Source organism: Megalopta genalis, chromosome 2, assembly GCF_051020955.1.
Source record: "Megalopta genalis isolate 19385.01 chromosome 2, iyMegGena1_principal, whole genome shotgun sequence".
Lineage (NCBI taxonomy): Eukaryota > Metazoa > Arthropoda > Insecta > Hymenoptera > Halictidae > Megalopta > Megalopta genalis.
In genome coordinates, this window is record NC_135014.1 from 22470130 (window position 1) to 22492769 (window position 22640).

The following is a 22640-nucleotide window of genomic DNA, read 5'->3' on the forward strand; positions in this document are numbered from 1 at the left end:
ATCCTTAACTGGTGCACCGGGATTACCGGTGGCTCCAAGTATCAGGTTTTCTCTGCTTTGTTTCAATTAGTAAAAAGTTCTTTGGGAATGTCGGATCTTTGACACTTTAACGCTGGGTCCACTTGGACCCAGGGTATAAATATTGTTACTGACGATTAACTGAAATTTCCGATTGCTTCGTTCAGTTTTGTAGCAGAAATTAAAGCGTGAAAGAAGTCCAGGTAAATTCTCCCCAATTTGCCTTCAGCTTTTAAACAAAAATGGACAATTTGGGAAGAGGGGATACGATTATTCACGGCTCATTTTTATAGCTGCCGATTGTCAATAATTATAAAAACGAGTAATAATCGAATAATCGTATCTCCTCTTCCAAAATTGTCCATTTTTGTTTACGACGGAAAATTAGGGAGATTTTTTACTGAAAAATTCGCATAATAATAAATAAGTAAATAAAATTGCAAACGATTCTAAGCATACTCGGTTATATTTTTGCCAAAAATTCACAATTCGCTACCTTCTTAATGCTTTCTCTACCGCAAGCTTATTAATAAGATTTTTAATTACTCTGCTATACTGAGGGAAACCTAAACAAACTTTTATCTCACTATCTTTTTCATCTAATTACTAACTTTATTCTATATATTACTAACTTATTAATATATTACTAATTATTACTAATTAACATATTACCAATTATTACTAATTTATTAATATATTACTAATTATTACTAATTAATATATTACTAATTTACTAACTTTTATCTAATATGTATAATAATCACAAACGAAACTTACATCACGTCACTGAAGCCGACTTTTTGGTACGATAGCAATAGTCTCAATATCGCTAATCAATTTATTAAGAAATTATCAACTGTAAATCGTAGACTTTCGATAGTTACCGAAATCATTGGCGGTAGATGATGTGTTAAGATGCGAACATTGAATTTCCAGGGTCCAATTTTCCATGCGTGCTGTATGTACTCCAGGCGGCAGAGCGCGCAGTAGCACAAAGACACATTTACACACAGGAAACATGCATAGATGCACACTTACCTGCAATATTGTTAACAGTAAGTTCGCTGACACTCAGCTTTGCATTAACCCCGCATCTGAAAAAATTGAACGGCCCTGATCAATGAAACTTTCGCGATTTATCTTAGTATTTTTTATGCAGAAGAATCACGATTACCTTCTTCGATTCTAAACAGTTATGGAATCGTTTGTTACGGTCGTATGACATCGTAACGCTTGAAATTGTATTTGCTTAGCAAGAGAAACTCAAAATGTTTGCACTTCGCTCAACGATATTTTGGTTCACAATTTGTTTAGTTTATTAAATTAATTTCGTCATTTCGTGGAAGGACAAATTGTTCGAACAACGAGTAAATTGACAAGAGATATCACGTGGTTGATATTGCAAACTTCTTTTCAGTTTGGTAATTGATATCATTGTGGCAATGATGCCAAGGTATAAGAAAAATAAATTAGGAAAGACCAGAATAAATAGACTAGACAAAATAATCTCGAATAAGTAAGAAAAAACTGTCATAAAAATATTCAACAGATTTTCTCGACAACACTTCGGCACATTCGGTAATTGATAATACAAATAAATCCTGAAGTAGAAACGTCGATTCGAAGTTGGACCTGCCGTCTACGACGAAATTCCTAAACTTTCAATGTCGACAATCTATTCCACCTATCGAAGCGCGACGCTAACGAATATTTGTCATCCATTTAAACGAAAATATCCCCCCCCCCCTCCCGCACCCACAAAAGCGGCAGAACCGTAAATCCGTCACCGTCTTTGCAAATTCCGGAACGCTCCAGCTATTTACATTGTTGCGAAACCGCCGCCATTTTGCTGCGACGAGACACGCCATAGCAGATAGTTAGAATAGCAATTCCATAAGCCGTTTGTTCTCATAACAATAGAGTGCCGGGATCTCGCCGAACTTATACCCATTTATAATAGAATCACAGAAGATACTTGCGGATGTGTTCTATAGTCCCATTTCGATGTAGCATTAACGATTGTTCATGATTATTTTATAGTAGGTGGATGGGTCCCGAAGACGTCATTGGAAACTGAGATAGAAATATGGCTCTGTTGCTCTGAGTACATATCGAGACGGTAGGTGAAACGAGTGTGAAAATCGCACTCGTTCTATTTATACGTTGTGACGTGTTATTTGCACTAGCATGGCGATATGATCCTTCATTAATTCTTTAATAATAATAAGTGCAAACGAAGAGAAATTTGGTCACGTTTGTCGACGTTCGAAGAGGGGTAGTAGACAATGGATTTTGGAAAATGGATATTAGAAAATCAGAAAATTTATATTAGAAAATATATATATCCATATATATCCATTTTCTAATATCAATTTTCTGATTTTTTAATATCCATTTTCTAATTTCAATTTTCTAATATCCATTTTCTAATATCCACTTTCTAATTTCAATTTTCTAATATCCACTTTCTAATTTCAATTTTCTAATATCCATTTTCTAATTTCAATTTTCTAATATCAATTTTGTTATGAAAGAAGATGAAAGAAAATGGATTTTGGAAAATGAATATTAGAAAATTGATATTAGAAAATGGATATTAGAAAATTGACATTAGAAAATTTATGTTGAAAAATGGATATTAGAAAATGGATAGTAGAAAATTGAAATTAGAACACGTATATTAGAAAATCAGAAAATTGATATTAAAAAATTGATCTTAAAAAAATTGATACACAATGTTGAATTATTATGATACACTGTATTATAGGTTAATGCAGTGAAATTATCTAGGCACTGTGTATTTATAGCTCGATGAGGAACAGACGTTTGAAGATCATTAGATAACTGTTTCCTGCAATGGATAGCATTTGCGTAGAGCAGTCGCAATTCAGTTGTTCTCGTTCCTGCGTTGCGAAAATAAACATTCGCGCCGGCCCGATTAATAAAATCGGCCCGGTTTAAAGCTGTTCGTTTACCTCGCCGCTAAAAATCGAACGTTTCCTATGCAACAAGTTGGCCCATCTCGAGTTTACGTTCGTCGGAAGTACTCGTTAAAAATCGGCGATACCGTACGAACGCGTGTTAGTGCCAATCTGCAGGATACATCTTCGCAATAAGACGGAGCAATGAATCTCTGGTTGCAGATAGTACGCGATCGATGTGGAAATTGAAGGAGCTATGCAGTTGACGTGTTCCTCGATTCGGTGAAGAGAAACGAGCACGGGAATATCGTCGTGGATGTACAGACGAGGGAGGCGGAAAGAATAGAAATTCGCAGACAGTTTGAAAACGAGAACGAAGATGCGCTCGGCCGACACGTGACACGAACAGAAACATAACAGAGCTAAAGTATTTCTAAATACGTACGGACAGAGGATAGTAATCTAACAAAAAGAGAGGAGAAAAAAGATAGCGAGAGAGTAAGAGAGAGAGAGAGGGAGGGAGAGAGAGAGAGAGAGAGGGAGGGAGAGGGAGAGAGAAAGAAGAAGAGCCAAAGGAGAAGAAGAAAAATATTTTTCGTGAAGGAATAGAGCAAATTTTTACAGAAGCAGTAGACAAATTACGAACTACGAAATAGAAATGAGAGAATAGAACTTCGGAGATGTTTCTACTACAACGACAAACGGAAGATGCTTTAAATAACAAACTAAAATAGAGAAGGAGAGAAGAAAAACGAGGAAGCTGTACGAAAACAAAGGGAGAGGGGATATAAGTGTATAGGAATTAATAAGCGATACAATTAAAAGTAACTAGGAAAAAACACTTTTATATGCGAACGACGTGCTTTTAAATAGGAAACATAAACGCGAGGGAAACCGCGAGAAGGGGGGTGGAGTTGATACGGAACTGGATAACGCGGTGTGGACAGGAGGTTTTAGTCGGGGCGAGGAGATATAGAACGTTGCGGATTGGACGGATTCGTTTCGGCGAGATAGCCGAAAATGGCAAGACAATGCTCGTCGTCGCGTCTGAACGTGCGAAGAACGAAGAGGAACGGAATCGACGGTGGACACTTCGGGAATGTTGTTCAATCGAGAATGGAATAACGAACGTGATCAGAGACGACTAGAGAAAGAGAGAGAGAGAGAGAGAGAGAGAGAGAGAGAGAGAGAGAGGGAGAGAGAGAAAAAAAGGAAAGAAGAAGTCTGCGGGAAACGCGAACACGTTCCAGACATGAATGTTACCGTAATCGTGGACTTTTCCAGCACCGAGAACTACGACGATGCAACCAACGGTCTTGATTGCGGCGGAGAGCCATACGCGTACGGGATATGGGAGCGTTCGATGATAGTGATGATCGCCGTCATGCTCAGCTTGGTAACCGTCGTCGGGAATATCATGGTGATGATATCGTTCAAGATCGACAAACAATTGCAAACTACCTCCAATTACTTTCTGTTCAGTTTGGCAGTTGCTGATTTCGCGATCGGTCTAATTTCCATGCCTCTGTTCACGGTTTACACCGTGCTCGGCTATTGGCCGCTAGGACCGCACGTGTGCGACACGTGGCTGGCGTTGGATTACCTGGCCAGCAACGCGTCGGTTTTGAATCTTATGATCATCAGCTTCGACCGGTACTTCTCTATAATGTGGCCTCTCACCTATCGCGTCAGGAGGACTACTTCGAAGGCGGCCATCATGATCGGTGAGTTGACTTCGATCACTGAAACGGCTACCAACGCCGTTGCGCTGTAGCAAGGTGTCAGATATTTTCGTGCATAATCGACTAAATGTAAATGTTGTTCTATTTTTCTATATACGAGACGTACGAGGAACAAAATTAATCGCATTCTGTTAGAAAATTATTAAGGGCCAAATCGTAGCACGAGCCGTGTCCATTAGAAACGTTTTCTTTAACTTCATGTGACCTCTACGCGGTCCATTTTTTAGAAGAGATAATGATCTACAGATCATTTACTTTCTATACGAATTATTTGTAGACAACGAATTACTTGCATCTATCTAACCACAAGTTATTTGTAGACAACATTTGTATACAAGAAATTATTTGTATAGCATAGCAAATATTACATGCGTTGAAGAACAAATTATTTGTGTAGTACGACAAATTGCTTGTATGCACTCATTTGTACAGTATCACAAATTATGTACATACTTATAACGCTACAACAAATTATTTATATATATTACGAAGAATTAATTAGGGTAGTTCACCAGTTCTAGCGTGTAGCATTTGTATCGTCTTCGTAAATGAAAATCTGACATCGTACAAATTAATTGCATATTTATATTAGTATCTATAGACGACGACGATGTGTCCACGTAAATTATAATATTTGTAAACGTGTACCTAAAATGGTTGGCGCGGTTACGTACGCATTTCAAAGGAACATCATTTCGATTTCAGCGTCTGCATGGGGAATTTCGTTGCTTCTATGGCCGCCGTGGATCTATGCATGGCCGTACATCGAGGGCCAAAGAACAGTGCCACCGACGGCTTGCTACATTCAATTCATCGAGACAAATCATTACATTACATTTGGTACCGCGATCGCCGCGTTTTACGTACCCGTCACGGTGATGATAATCCTTTACTGGCGGATATGGAAGAAAACCACGAATCGGCAGAAGACCCTGCCGTATTTGCAGGCGGGCACTGAGGACGCCAGTAAAAGGAGTTCATCTAGGTTAATAACTTAAACTGATCTCAGTTCAATTATTCAAATGAATATACCACCCCCACCAAAATGATACTCTATCAGAAATGGTCATATTTTACGTCCCCTTTGATTTAAATATATCAACTATATATTGAACACGCGTAATAATTTTATTTCACTTACGTATGATTTTTATTTTTGGTATAATAATAATAATAATATTTTATTATTTAAGCTTTGCTTCAATATTACAATTCATGTTAAATACAACTGTGTATACATATACATATATCTATATAACAATATATTTCTATTTTATTTTATATTATATTTTATACATGTTTATATATTAATGTATAAACAATAATGTACAATGTTTATATTGTTTATTACATTAATATATACATGTATAAAATATACAGTAGGTTAATTTAGCCTGGTTTCGTTTCCCCTTTTTACATCATAGTTACATTTAAATTTAAGATTGCCAACATGAAGTGTAATAGCAGAAACTAAGTATGTACCTGTAAAACTACCAAACACTTTAATATGAGCGTACGGATTGAAATAAAATTATTATTAAAAATTGTACAGTACTTATACTGTACTACTATATTACTGTATTACAGTAATTAATATATAATTGCTTTTTGTGGTTTTAAATAGTATTGGGTTGGACACAGATGACAGCCGGAGGCCTAGGAGCGAGTCTAGCACAGGCGTAAGCGACATGAATTCGACACATATGGCAGTCTCATATCTTGATAGACAGTATTCTCAATTCAAAACAGTAAGTATTCAGAATGATACACTCAGACAGAATCAGCCAAGCAACACTGTTTTACTATTACCAGAATGGGAATTTTTATGCATTTACGGCGAAATCGATTTGTTGCAATACAAATAACGATCAATCGAATTTCAAATTGTTAACGTAACAATCTGTTGCAATTATTATCGAAAGAAAGAACTTGCTGTTTAGATTTCGCTGAGATTTCGCTTAGATTGAAGCTGGCAAGCTTTATTTGTCACGAAACTGTCGCTTGCCGATTACGAGAGACAGAAATCGAGGAGAAATGAATTGTCTCCTCTCCGATAACTCCGATAAATTGAAAATACTGTCACAATATTATGAAATTGTTCTTATGTCTTCGCAATTTTATGTTTCAGCCATTCATTTTTACCATACATGCATAAAATCCGCGGATTCATTTCATCACGACATCTTCGTACTAAAAATCGTTATCATTTCGCGTGCACTTCTTCCTTCACCGGGTCATCCCGCGAATCTGCTAAAACGTGTTCTCATTGTCTCGCTTGCAACGCATCCTTCCATCTCAATTTTTTTCACGCGTTTACGCTTCTGCTCGGGTTAATCTGACTCCGTCGGGTTTGTCCGCAATTGCAGAAATACAAACCATGGATCCGATTCAAAATGTGGTGCACCGCCTGGTGGCTGAGCGGTCGGGACGACGATGACGACGACGACGACGACGACGACGATGACGACGACGATGTCGAGGGTGCCGAAAGTAGTCGCACCACCGGCCACGCCGTCGACGAAGCCATCACGCCGTTGTCGGCCGAGACACCCCTAACCGGCACGGTGTCCCGGTCGCCGTCGATAACGAACAACCACGAGTACGGGAAACCAGGGAAAGTTAGCGAACTGTCAACGAAAAACATCCCTAGCGACACTGTACGTTTCTATTCCTCCACGTTCTACGACTGTTGCATGATCATTTGATTTGTTTAACTGGTTGCACTGGTCACCGAGTTCAAAGCTCAGCGAAACGGTGGACAACTACATTGACACCCAGTTGGAACTTGGTCTTGATAGATCAAAGCGATAGACTCATAGATAGGCTGCGGATCTTTATGGAAAATAAACATTGCCCGCGCGAAAAGAGACGTCAAACGAATGTTCCAATTCCTTGATCATTTTCATGATAGTACAACAGTGTGTTAGTGTGAACACACTAACTCTTTGATCACTTTCATGATAGCACAACAGTGTTTTCTTTTTTAAGTTCTCTTCTTGAAGTTCAAATGAATACACTAACTTCTTGATTACATTCATAACGGTACAACAGTGTTTTCTTTTTTTAAGTTCTCTTATGCTTTCGTCGTTTCTCGGTTCATCTATCGAGTCATAAACAGTGGTCGCAATTGTTGTAATCGACATGAAAAAAAGAATCGCTGCACAGCAATTTATCTGCGACGGAATTTATTTGTTTTCGTCGTCTGTGTTGTTGAATTTGTAACAAAACATTCAGATCTTTTAATCTCGTGCTTTTCTCTGAAAAGATTCTTTCACTTTTCAAGATTAACGGCTTCAACTGGACTAACAAACACGTTTTTCTTAACGATTTGTTTCATCAAAATTTGTCGGATACAGTGGAACTTCGTTTATGCGAACGAAATCTTTAGCAGTTGGCCGATTAGCAGTTATCCTGTTGCACGAACCAGCTGATTATGCGAGTCAACGCGTCACCGGACAGGTTTACATGAACGGAGTTCTACTGTAATTGTTATTTCTGGTCTATGGTTATAAATATATAAAATCCGCAGTCTATACTCATACATTACTATTTCAGACGCTAGCGGATGAATTTTATAATCAGTGTGTATTTGTGACAAAGGTATACGAACCGGTATACTTTAGCGTTACTATTTCAGCTACGATTTTCAACCCTCCTATTGGGTTCGGATCGATATCACCCCGTAAGGGACATTTCAATCTCCATTCTTTGCATCACATTAGCTTTTCTAACAATTCTATCTGACTTCTCTTTGTATCTCGGAATGCGATTACACGCCGACTTTGTCGACACTTTATCGCCTTTGATTTGCTTTCAGGATTAATTTATCTTTATCGAATAAGGCATATTAAATCTTTTTATTCCTTTATTTAGTTTGTCTTCGAATACAAATATTTAATATGTGCCATTCGATGAATGTACAGCTAATTATGCCCGAATGCAAACCAAACGCACAGCAACTCGTCACCCCACGTTCTTTTATTTTGTTTATTTTTTGATAAAAAGAAATGTGATACCTCTTGTTCGGTAAATATAACGTTAATTATGTAGCAGCCGGCTGTCCTACACAGTGCGCTTTTAGAGCCGACCCAGAAAAAAGTGAACGAAAAGACAGAACAATTCTAAGATTCCACATTAGGGCAAAAACGCGATTCGCATAAGTTTCGTTAGAGAGCAGACAAATCGACTTGCTACTGCGCAGTTTCTGTATTTTTGCATATTTTGCATTTTATATTACCAATATAATTCGATTCCACTGCAAAACCTTCAGACTTTTCGATTGCAACGGTATTTCCATCTGCCCATCATTTGACTCTTCGCATTTTCCACGCAGAATTCGATTAGACACCAATGATCTAAATAATGATGGAAATGAAGAATCCATCCTGATCTCTTGTTGTGTATGCGTTTTGCAGCATCTGAAATAAGATACACAGTTCTCATATGGTTAATGCATTTATAATTCGACTGCGGATCTTTATGCAAAATGAAAGTTTACTGTCTGCATTTACTGCAAGATGCAGGAGCTTGATAAACATTTATCTCCTTTCGTAATAATTTTAATGAGTTGATCGTAACACTCTGGTATATTCAAATTCTTTTGAATTCGATCTATAGTAAATTCTCTCTAATTCGCGCTCAGATTGCGCACAAAAATGGACCATTTGGGAAGAGGAGATTATTTTATAGTTATTATTATTTTATTATTATATACATATTATATATATTATAATATTTTATTATATTTATAGTTATATTATATATATTTATAGTTATCCGCAATGCTGGAATAATCGTATCTCCTCCTCCCAAATTGTCCATTTTTGTGCGCAATCTGAGCGTGAATTAGGGAGAAATAACTGTACTAATCCTTCTCACAAATACATCAAATCCGCGGTCTAATTATAATTCGACCCTAGACTTTCATGCGAATGCATATTTTCCTACGCAATTGCGAATAAATTACTGCCTAGATAGAAGTTTGTTTCTTTTCTTTTCTTCTTTTCATACGGCGTTCATCTTCGTAAAAGAGACGCTCTTATACTATACTGGCATTTGTTCACGTATCTTCGTATTCATCGTTATATTTCGTTTGCACGTATCGATATATGTATTTTTAGAGCATGATCGTGCACAGTTTGTCCATTTATAGTAGCTCGACGTACTTTTCTAATACGATAAGTGACTCGTGTTTTGCTCGAAGCGCGGCGGCACGGCTCTGCAGAAAATCGCATGCGCAAGATGTTATGTGATATTCCGTCAATCCACCACCGAAATAGCGTTGTCAGTGGACAGCTGAGCTTTATGGAAATTCTCGTTCTTTTTTTAAATGAATTATTCCGTGGAAATCTGAGGCGGAGAAAGATTTGTCATGTATCGTTGGAAAATCCATGTTAACATGCACGTTCTCTTGCATTTTACAGACTCGCATGTGGCACGGGATGCATAGAGATCCGCAATCTAGTTGATCAGATCTAAATGAAAGACGTTGAATTATTAAATTCTTGCTAACGGTAATTATTAACAAAAGATCCCGGCTGGTACAGTGCCATTTTTAAGCCGCGTTCGATGCTTTATTGAAATTCGATACGAAACGGTGGAAATCTCATTTGGAAAACTGACTTTATGTCTCGCTGAAAATTTCGAGTATTACAATAACATCTCGTACATGCAGCAATGATTAAACTGTAGCATTTCAACTTGATTTATATTTCATTCAGTGCCTGTTTTCTCGCATCTTATCGATACCGTACGGCTCTTTTAGCCATTTCTTTTTCTATAAACAATTATAATTGATATGTTAACCATTTTTTCATAAAGCTAACAATGTATGATTTAGAAACGTCAAGTAGGTTGGTTTGCGTAGAAATTATTAGTCCGCAAAGCATGTCCTGTGGGGGACAACTTATGATAAATTACGACAAGATGGAGGCGTCTCTGAGATTTTAACAAAATGTTTCTCTTTTTTTAAATGTTCTTCCAACTTCCGATGACCTACGACTTTCTATGATACGTGTGCATATTCGAGATATGTAATTTCAAAGAAACCGGTGACGATCATGGAAAACGAAAAGAGAATTTTCCTCGCATACAACTATCATTTGGAACAAAAAAATTTCGAATCAAAGTAACACGATTTCGTTCGTATCGATTGGAACAGTTATGGTTCCTGCCTAATGTAATTACAATTTCTCTCATCCAGAACTACAAAAATTTCGCGCGACCGAAGTAGAATTTTTCTCTTTGCGGACTGTTATAAGCAACGGAAACAAATTTTCTCGCGGACGCCGTTCGACTGAACGATACAATTTTCCAGTACGACCGCGAGAAACGGCAATCAATGCAAAATCAAATTGTTCCTTTTCGCAATTTCGATATGTTGAGAACGGCCCGACGATATACAGGGTGTCTCAAAATTATGGTGCTTCCAGGAAATGAGGGATTCCTGAGGTCATTTGAAGTAACTTTTTCCTCAACGAAAATGCAATCCGCGGCTTCGTTTACGAGTTATTAGCGAAAAACAGTGACCAATGAGAGACGAGCTTGCCTAGCGCTAGGCGGCCGAGCCAATTAGCGCAATTGGGCTTTGGCCGCTCGTTGTGTCGGTCGCTCCGCCCCAGCCGATCTCGCCTCTCATTGGCCACTATTTGTTATTCAAATAACTCGTAAACGAAGCCGCGGATTGCATTTTCGCAAAGGAAAAAGTTACTTCAAATGGCCTCAGGAACCTCTTATTTTCCGGAAATGCCATAATTTCGGGACACCCTGCACAATCCTCCATGCGTCCTCGCTATCTTACATTTCACCTACATGCCGGCATAAATGCAAAAGATCCGTCGGTTTTTGTCGCGTTGATTATAACAGTTACGTTCGTTCTGTGCACCAAGACCCGTATACGAGCTGCATGCATGGCTGGTAACAAAATGTCTCTCGATGTTAAACCGTTAATTCCTTCGTCGCGCAGCAGACCAGGCAACTGACTCACACCGTTACAAATGTTGAACAATTGTAGGTCTACACAATTCTAATCCGGTTTCCCACACATGACAGCAGCGAGAAGGGCAAGTACACGGAGAAGCCGAGCATAAAAATGTACCATTGCGAGAGCCCGACGACGCTGACTAGGAGGCCGTCGCAAATGCCGGACATTAGGATGCCGTTGGGCATGAGGAACATCCCGAAGCAACCGGTGGCGGCCAGCAAAAGTGCCGCGAGCAAGGTCGCCGCGACGAAAAAGAAAAACATTCAGGACAAGAAGGGGGAACGTAAGGCCGCGAAGACGTTGTCGGCCATCTTGCTGGCGTTCATCATCACGTGGACACCGTACAATATCCTCGTTCTGATCAAATCCATCACAGCCTGTTCGTTGTACATACCGCAACCACTGTGGGACTTTTTCTATTATCTTTGTTACATTAATAGTACTGTGAACCCGATGTGTTATGCCCTATGCAACGCGGCGTTCCGAAGAACCTATGTGCGAATACTGAAGTGCAAGTGGCATAACAGGAACAGGAGTGGGATGTTCTCGCAGCTGAACCCGAAGAACAACTCGATTTAAAGGAGATAAACGAAAAAAGGGAAAAAAAGGAAAAAAAACTAAGCGATCGAGAGAGAGAGATAGATAGATAGATAGATAGAGAGAGAGAAAGAGAGAGAGAGAGAGAGGCGCGTTTTGCGTCCCGATCGTTGTTGCTAAGAACAAAGAGTGTTCGATCCGTTCGACTTTTCCACAGGCTGGTTTCGATTTTCTTTTCCCGGGTTGAACCGCGGCTAAATAATAAGTGTATTGTTGTATTCGACCAAAGATTTTTCTCGAATAATAGTGACATAAGTATTATTTATTTTTACGTCGTTGTACCGAGGGTGATCCGCGTGCGGCGACGACCCACCGCGGTAGAATATTATTGTACTTAAACGGGACGAGGGAATTTTTTAAATCGAGGTAAACCGCTGGAAACCGAGTGCCGGGCGATTTTCACCGTGGTTTTTTTAGTTTACGCGAGACAGCTCGGATTTCCACATTTGAGGCAATGCAACGTGAATACTGCCATGGAAATAATCCTTATAAATATAATACTGAATTGTACAAAGGAAAGACCGAGATAACGGGGGAAGATATTTGGCACATTATTATAGTAGGTGACGGTGCCAAAAAACAGATGTATGATTCGCGTCTGATGATGATGTTGACGACGAGACGATGTTGACGATGAGGCGATGTTGACGATGTAACGATGTTGACGATGATGATGATGATGAGACGATGATGATGATGTTGACGATGATGATGATGATGATGATGATGAGACGATGATGATGAGACGATGATGATGATAATGATGATGATAATGATGATGATGATGATAATGATGATGATGATGATGACGACGATGATGATGATCGAACGACATTCGAGCGGACGTGAACTAGCGCCTTTCCCCAGTTCGCGGGATAAAGTCAGCTTCCGCAAAACGATGTACTGTCTCGCGATCGTACGTATCGAATGCGATACGGCCAGACTTATTCTAAATCAAAAATAAGAACAAACGAGAAAAGAGACGAAACAATCGGTCGAATCTTTAGACGAACCGTTTCACTTCTGACGTTTCGACGTTTGCGTTTACCGATCGGTTGGTCGGACGGTTTCTGCGCACAAATGTTTAGTCAATCTTCCATCTGAATTGCGTTCATTTCGAGGACGAGAAACGTTCCGCGAGTTTTTCGAGCGGTGTTGTCCACGGGGGAGGATCGGGTTGCCATAATCGGAACACGGTGACAAAAATAATTCCACGAGTCCAGTCCGCCCGATTTTCGCTGCGATCACGGATCTAATACTTCGACTCTGTCGTTTGATCGCGATGCTTCTACGGATCATGTGACGGCAACCATAATCTAAGCTGGTGAAACTTTTCTAGGCGGTTTAAGAAAAGTAAAGTATTGCCGTAGGAGAAGCTTAATTGCTAATGTAGTATGTTTCGTTCGAGAATTGTTTCTTAATGTTCATTTAATAAAACTCTTTGATTAAAGAATTGGCTAAAAAAGAAAGAAATTTGGCTTGAAAAAAAAATTGGCTACGCTTTGATTAAAAATTCGTCGAACTCGATTCAGTCTTATTATGTAAACTTCGTAAGTTCTTCGACGAGTTCTCTTGTTATAGAAAATGGTGGTCAGATACATCCGGTAATCCCTTAAGCAACCAGCATTTGACGAAAGTATTAAATATACATATTTAAATAAACATAACAAATATCTTATAGAGGTAATAAGAAATATTGTTTTCTATAATAATCGGTTCGTTCATTTCATGTGAAATTGTGTGTATAAATTAATATAAAGTGTCTACGGGTTTCTACGATATTATTGTTATTACAATTACTATTATAATTATTTGAAAATGTATAATGCAAGTGTAGCCAATTACAAAAGTACGTCAGACAAGTTTCGTATGTCCGAGGCAAAATGCCGTTCGTGGATAGTAATTCATTCATAAAATGGAAGATATCCATTTTCTTAAAATTAGGCAACGTTTGGATAATTATTATATCTTCTTTCTGATCAGAAGAAAGCATGAATGAAAGGAAAACAGGAACAACGAACGATAATCTAAAAAACAGTTAACATGGACTTGTTACTACGATTATCATGATAGACATAATAACCAGTTCTTTCGACAGCAATATTTATTTAAAGGTTATTATTTACAGTTTCTCTTTACACGAAAGTATGCATACGTATTTAAAAATATATATATATAACTGCGGATGTTTCTGCAAGATACAAATTTTTTTACTTCAATCGCAACAAACTGAAGAAAAATAGAAGTATACTTCCTTCCATAACGTGTTCAATAACTTGAAAATAACGTACCAATACATCTAAATTTGAACAGAACTTTTTCCAATGTTCTCGCTGCTTCTTTTTCCTATTAAATTTCCTCAGAAGCTCACAGATAACGTCATTGTTTTTACAAATTTAGGAAGATCGTATTACAGACACATATTTCAAGAACACGGGACATTTTTTAACATTTATTAAGGACAAGAAAGTGTTGATCAACTGTGAAAGAAAACGTAGCGCAAATTAAACGAATGTTTCTCCAACGAGGGTGCTACGTTCCTTGTTTCCGTATTGCTGTCCACACGAAAGTTGTAACCTCGACTGTTTCAATGTTCGAATACCCGTTGTGTCTGACTATCTCCCAGCAAAGTCGAATCGGTAGAACGAAATCGCAACAAGTCGAGAGAGTCGAAGTAAGTCTGATCGATTCTGCTCGCAGCGTTCCTAGAGCAGCGAGCAAAAAAGCTCCGGTGAAAGCATGGCGACATCAACGAAAGGCAAGAACCCGGAGCAGGCATGGGCAGAGATTGTCCTGTGGAACAGAGCCCTCGTCGATCACAGAGAGGGATCAAGATAGACAGTCCTCTATCTCTTTCTCTGGCATCGAAATGCCTTGAAACGCTGACCGATCGGAACACCGTGGCTCAAAATGCTCCCAACTACTCTATAGTGCTCGATGCCCATGCCTGATCGAAGGGGATGCTCGGCCGCGGATGTCGGTTAATTTCGTTGAGATGTTGTTATGCTGGGGTAAAGAAGGTGGCAAAGGTGACGAGAGAAGCCTGGACAGCACTGTCTCGAACGACACCGTTTTCTATTTTGTAATTACTCGGAGAACGACGGAGCTCTGTGCTGACATGGAAAAAAGAAAACACTAAATACGAGTTAGAGGATAAAAATAATTCAATGTTACCTGACAAATTTGATATCGTTATTGTATTTTTCAAGACGGATTGGTTCTTGTTTCTTGTAACTTATAGAGGATAATACATTTAGAAAACTGACTCTGTTCCGTGAACATTCTACAAAGCTATACCGCACAAAATAAAATTTATTCGAGTACATAAGGGAAACGTTATAAATGACCGGCATTTTTTGCATGTGTTATTCAAAGAGTAACACAGAAACACTTGGTGTACATTTTAAATAGTAGTGCAGTTGTAAATGAGTGTTTTATGTGTAAACTAAACGACGGCGAACCAAAAAGCAAGCGCTATTATAAATAGGAAGATGTTGCGACGTTAGCGGCGGAGAAAAGCGAGTGATGAGAGAGAGAGAGAGAGAGAGAGAGAGAGAGAGAGAGAGAGAGAGAGAGAAGCGTTGCATAAATTCTATCGTATTGTAAGACATATTCTAATAACACGTGCCAAATAATGCTTTAAGGTGTCACTGAATTAGGAAAGTAACCGTAATAAGTGTGTCCTTTCAAATGTTCACTCTGTCACGTTAGATTAAAATAGATTAAAGTGTTAATGAGCAGGGTTTCAAGACAATTCAAAAGAAACGTAACAATACTACTGCCTAAATTAAGAGGACAAACGTGTAGAGAGTATCGATTTCTAATCAGTTGCTTCATACGGATCACAAATTCGAGGGAACGCGTCGATTGTCATACGATCAATTTTTTCCAAGAAAATCAACTTGTAAACGGATAACACGAGATTGCGAGGTACGGACTCCGACGAACACATTTTCCGGCGATGTTACATCGATCCACCTGATTCGATTCAGTGTCGATCGAGTGGCGATCCTCCGCGGAGGCTTCGGAGAAGCATAGCGAAATGTCTAATTGAATTTTCATGAATTCCATTTATTTTTTATAACGTCCTACTCAGACCGTGGAATCCTCGATGAAAAACTCGGTTCACTTTTAGCAGAGGCATTCGCGAAACGAATGAAACATCACCACAAGAAAGGCTGACCGTAGCTGAACAGAAATATCTCGTCTAATTATAATATGAATGTTTATTTGCCACTTGTTACACGATATGTATACACGCGTTACGGTATTAATCAAATACACTTATTCGTATTCGACTCTAAGATTCAATGATCTCCGACGACTGTACCGACTTCAACCGTCTCTATTAGAATACCAATAAAAAGTGCATCACTCATTTTTGGAATACGAATTGCAACACCCTTGAAATTCCCACGGTGTCACGTATCGAGGCATCGGTGAGACACAATCTCTCTTTTATTCTTTCGTTCTTCACATTTACAGGTTTCACACGCGAAACTGATCGCTTTTTCTAGGTCGTGCTTACCATTTTTGACCAACGAATTCATCGTTTTATCGATCGTATTTACATTCGCACGCCAAATTAATCTACCTCTGTAGATCGCATTCATCATTTTGCAAATCAAATTCTTGTCAAATACAAGAATTGAAGGATATTTTATAAACAATTGCCGAAGACCAACGAAGATTATAATTTAAAGATTATACACGGCATTCTATGAACAATTATCGAAAATTAATGAAGATTAAATTTAAAAATGATGTGGCATTCTATGAACAATTATCGAAGATCAACGATGGATAAAGTTTAAAAATTGAAGGACATTTTATAAATAATTACTGAAGATTAAATTTAAAAACTGAATGACATTTTATAAATACTCATTGAAGGTTAGTGAAGATTAATTACTTGTAATGAAATTTGCATTATTTCATAAATGACTATATATATAAATACATATTCAATCTAAGAATTGAATGAGAAACAATCGTCGATCTTTTAGTAATCATGTTACGAAAAACATAAAATTGATTTGCGAAGAGATGAGTGGGCTGTGTAAAAGGGTTAATTTGATTCTCGAAGGTTACAAATGTGATCTGCAAAAGGATTAATTTGAAGTGCACAGAAATGAATATATGATCTACAAAAGGATTAATCTGAATTACACAAGAATGAATGTGACCTATAAAAGGATCAATTTAGAGTGCAAAAAAATGAACGTGATCTACGAAGGAATCAATTTAGAGTGCACAGAGGTGAATATGGTCGACAAAAGAATCAATTTGGAGTGCAAAACCTGTACTAGAATTGTTATACATAATTTATGAGTGTACCATAATCGTTTTTAAGAAAACAGTATGAATTAGGTGTACCAATTGCGACTAACCGTCGACTAACTTCATTTGATTTCACTAATCGCGACTCCTTCATCTACGATAAATTCTCTCCAATTGTCCCTCGACTTGTAAACAAAAATGGGCAATTTGGGAAGAGGATATACGATTCCCAAATTGTCCATTTTTGTTTACAAGCCGAGTGACAATTGGAGAGAATTTACCGTATTTCGTCTTTGTCTTTCATGCAATTTTCAAGCATATCTCACTTGTGTTTATTACTTTCATTCCGCATCGTCTCAGTTCCAACTCACTATTTGGGAAAGTTTTTGATTTTCTTGGACAGAAGCACATACATACGGCTCTGTGAAAAAGAAGATTATGTACTGCACGCATAAGAAGAGCTCGTTAAACTAAACTGAAACGTTCGTTTCCACGAAACTTTGAAAGTACACATTTATTATCGAGGAGGACGATTAATTTCCCAGCAGCCACGACAACCGTCAAGCACCGTACGCAGAAATTGGTCGAATCTCGTATTCAATACGTTTCCAATGGTTACTTTGTTTGCCCAGTACAGTTGCGTGTAACGTGTATATTTGTAAATACTCGCGTAAAATGTTCAATTTGCAGAGTGCTGCCTGTTCTTCTCGCAAAACTGCGTGAACGCGCGAGGTGCGGCGGAGAATGCGAGCGTTCGACAGGCTAAGATCGAATCGAAGGTTTGTAGAAACGTTTGACCACTCCCGGATCGTGTACGATCACCTAAACATCCCCATCATCGACGTAATTAAGGGGATTGAATGTTATTTGAGCTCGTTGACAAAGATCTTTAATCCTTTCATTTTGCCGAGTCGCTTAAAATTTGTAACTTTTTGGTCCATTCGATAAGAACAAATGAAAATCAATCCAAATACGAATCGAGAGAATATTGTGAACAATGAATTTCAGCAAAATCTTATCGTTGTCTCTTAAAACTGGATTGCGGATCTTTTTACAAAATATACATTTTCTACTATTTCCTGTCAATTGTATGAAACAAGAATTAATTAATTTTTTCTTTTGATAATTCGAATGAGTTGGAAATAATGTGAGAATGTTCTTAAATTCTTCTAATACCTCCACAGATTTTTATTGCATCCATTCATATTTGTTCTAAATGCATAAAATCCGCGGACTATTTATAAATAATGTCACAATCGTATTTAAATCTTGTATATATGTACCTCGAAAAAAATGAAATTCCAAAAATATGTTTCTCTCGAAAGATTTTCGTTAGATAATAATTTTCGATAAAGGTCATTTCTTAAAGCGCATGATTTCTAACTAATGCACGCAAAGTAATCGATTTCTGATGAATCACATGTAAACTCCAGAATATTAATGACAATTTTTATTTACAATTGCTTAATAAACAGTATCTGCATGCATTTCTTATAAACACAGTTATAATGAATTTTTTATACCATATTTATTCTGTTTTACCCCGTTGAATACGCGTCTGCAGATTGTCGAGGAGAATCAGTATCACTCTGGGTATATTCGGTGTTTCATAGTATGTTGGAACCGTTTGAGCAATAAACAAAGCACAACATAAAATAACGTTAAAATTTGTTGACGTATATACCCGGTTTGATCTTGTTCACGAACCTAAACCGCTTTCATACTAACATCACAAAGAAAAGATCACAACAGAATGGTACAGCATTGATATATTTGTTGCAGAAAGATTACTGAAATGTTTCACACTCAGAACAGACTTTTTGAAACTACAGCGTGAAAAAAGGGAGAAGTAAATAGTCGAAAAGAAAATCCTATTGAAAAATAAATTCATATAATTTAAAGGAAATGCACAAGTGTAGCATATGCTGAAGTATAACACCGTAGATTTTTTGTAGATATTCTTACATTAAACGCAGAAAATGTACACTTTGCATATCTTGCACATTACATGCCTTTTCCAGTATAAGTGCACCAAATTTCAACATGCAAAAAGTTTCTACATGTAAGAAAAATTTTGACGGACATACTGTAGAAAATATGAAGGATAATACAACAAGTACAAAATTTGTCATTTTATTATGAAAACACGACATAAAGTATTGTATTTATTTTTCATTGCATCTTCTTTTTAAGTAACATATAAAATAGTTCATTGTTTTATTCAATGCATCGCATTCGATTTAGAGAACTATCTAATTTAAAGATGATGATGTTAAGAAATGATTATTAACGTACGTTTTCTACCTTCAAATATACAAAATATGTAAATACTTGAAGGTGCTCTAAGATGATAAAGAATTCATTGCAAGAATATCCAAATTGCACATTAATTATGTAGCATATCTGTAACGTAAACGAGCAGAGATTTTGTCACAGAAAAATTACTAATTTGAAAGATTGTTCTTGTAATTTAAAAATTTATGAAATATAAAAATGAAAAATTCATTCATTTATTTATGAAACTATAAACTTTTGGTAATTTAAAGATTTCTGAGACAGTAAATGGCCGCATCTTGGGAACAAAATCAAATAGGGCATTATATTCGTATGAACTCTTTTGTTCGTTGTTCTTGTGACTTAGTTCACTGCTAGATTGGATCTCAAATGGTATGAAATACCTCGTGAGCGCACAGGCTCGCACAAACGTACGAACAAACCGTTTGTCCGAATCGTTTCCAACATGTGTCATTAAAAATATTGGCAAGTTTGTGTGTGTGTGCGCGTATGTGCGTGTGCGTGCGTGTGCGAGTGCGTGTGCACGTAGATGTGCGAGAGCGTACCGTGTGTGCGTGTATTCTACTTATATGTATATATAATATACATATATAGACACATGTACCGACTTGCATGCAATCGGAGGCCACCGATGCGCCTACTCAAATGCAAGAATCTCCGAACATAAAAAATTCACTGCAAAAATCAGTGCGCACAATTTTCTGTACAGAAAAGTCTGATTACACAGTGTTGCTTCGAATTATTCTTTGTGAATTTAATCGTGCATTCAGATTTCACAAAAACAAATCATTTGTAGTCTGTTTTTCTAAAATGAATAACTGACATCATAATAGCTGTCCACCCCGCTGCTATGCCGCAAGTTAAACAGCAGAAATGTGGTGGACAGCTATTATGACCTCTGCTATTTTCCTTCGAGAAGCACATAATAGTGACATTCTGCAGTTCAGTTCAAATGAACCGTTATTCGTCGTGATTTATTTGCGTGAAAGAAATCTTGTAGAAATTGCGTAAAACATTTTTTCTATGCGAATCTACGGATTCCACTAAAACGAAACATAATGTGTGCTAGCCGTCGGTAGAAAAGTAAACAAAAACAACAAATAATTCCTATTCGAAACGTTTTCTTAGATGTATGTTTGAACTCTCCATTAAATTCTCGTTGTTCGACGTAATGATTTCGCATCGTCTGTAATCGGATCGTCTATTGTAATGAAAAAGTAATGAACATCTCTCGGGATTTGGCAATAATCGTTTGCATTCGAATTTATAGAAGTTAAATGGCGACAATTCTGTGAAAGACTTGCCACGTTAGAACTATAATACATTCGTTGACTTGCTACACTCGTGTTCAATTTTAGCTACTATCGATTTCACAGGTTCGTGAAAACTTTATTGCTAATGTTTGTAAAGTGTTATTCTTTCGATTGGAATCTTGATTCATCTATAAAGCATACTCTTTGCTCTGGCCACCTTTCGCACACTCTAAAATACATTGCAAGATATAGTAAGGATCTTCTGATCAGATTGTGTATCTAATGTTTGTCTTTTCTCATAATTATACGCCGATATGATTCTACAAAAAAAGACAACTCTGTCGTTTCTACTATTTCTATTCGGTTGTTCTGTATAATAAACAGTCACAATCTTTTCTACGATAATTTTCCAAGTCGATTTATTCGAGAAAATACGAAACAGTTCAATATTTTATACCAAAGTATTATTAATTGGTAAGACATAATTGAAAATCGCAGTACGTATGGTCGGACACGAAAATATTTGAACAATGGATTAACTTCGATATCATAGCTCCGTATTTCGCATATACATGTACAATGATCCAGGAAATGTATTACACCGTATTATAATACAGCATACCCATACGAAAGATGAAGGAAATTAATTGACTGCATACAGCTGTTTTTATGTATTAATTAATCGAGTACGAACAGATTTTTTTATCAAATTATTTACGCGCTTCTTCTTTTTTAAAATATAAATTTGGTTCTTCGATTCACCTGCGAATATTTAAATAATCATAAATAATATCGAAATGAACTTACTATTTTTCATATGTGTATACTGTAATAAAATATATCATTAATGCATTGTTAGCGGTCGTTGTCTCTTTATCGAGATTATCGAGCTAAAACTAAAAAATGATACTCATGTCCAAATATTTTGTTAACCGACTGTATAAGTATACATATAGTAGAACGCGATACTGAGAATTGTGTATCACTCACTTTTAAGAAACATTCTCTTCGCGTAAGCGTATACTGAACGAAATTGTGTACAATTTTTTTTACCATAAATTATTGTAAACACCAATACACTCCACCTATGTTTATATACGTGTTTTATATTAACGAAGAGTATATAAGGCGATGTAAGGTTACATAACTGGACGAAGCGTATAGAAAAATTGTATGTAATGATACTAATAGAACCTGACAAAATATATCCTATTATCCATAATAAACAAGTGTTCTATTTTTCTCAGCTTAGATCTAATTTCATTGTAAAAGTATGCAGGAAATTGTTTGTTTCAAATTCCAACAATTTGCTATTTGTGATCTTATATCGTACTCCGAGAGTTGGCGCGAGAAAGAAAATTCAAAAATTTTAGATAAGAACTATCCTAACCTTAGTATGAGCGGCTGTAAAGGCACGTATCCATTTCAGAGTTCCTCGCGCGAGTTGCTCTCGCGAATACATACATTTTCGCAAATTTTGTATGCATTTAGGAGCAGCTTTGCTACATTTGTTCTTCTCACGCAATTTCTTTATCTATATAATCAACTATAA

At 37.2% G+C, this 22640-nt stretch overlaps 1 protein-coding gene and 1 long non-coding RNA gene across 5 annotated transcripts in view; one reads left to right on the forward strand and one right to left on the reverse strand.

Moving 5' to 3' along the window:
• mAChR-A (muscarinic Acetylcholine Receptor, A-type) overlaps nt 1-16638 on the forward strand; it is a 30689-nt gene extending 14051 nt beyond the window's left edge. Inside the window, exons 1-7 of one of the 4 annotated variants that reach the window (XM_076518758.1) lie at nt 956-1073; nt 2059-2137; nt 3162-4663; nt 5387-5666; nt 6306-6429; nt 7048-7338; nt 11694-16638. In XM_076518758.1, the coding sequence (XP_076374873.1) occupies nt 4039-4663; nt 5387-5666; nt 6306-6429; nt 7048-7338; nt 11694-12242 (1869 nt within the window). In that variant the 5' untranslated portion in view covers nt 956-1073; nt 2059-2137; nt 3162-4038 and the 3' untranslated portion in view covers nt 12243-16638. Of the gene's footprint in view, nt 1-955; nt 1074-2058; nt 2138-3161; nt 4664-5386; nt 5667-6305; nt 6430-7047; nt 7339-11693 lie in introns of those variants that run through there. The other 3 variants (XM_076518757.1, XM_076518759.1, XM_033470902.2) reach the window with 3 other exon arrangements.
• Nucleotides 974-22600, reverse strand: LOC143258817 (uncharacterized). The gene is made up of 3 exons (XR_013032706.1): nt 22479-22600; nt 8919-9099; nt 974-1112 (listed from the first exon to the last, which is right to left on the reverse strand). It is a non-coding gene; the product is annotated as an uncharacterized LOC143258817 (long non-coding RNA).
• Nucleotides 22601-22640: the final 40 nt, after the last annotated feature.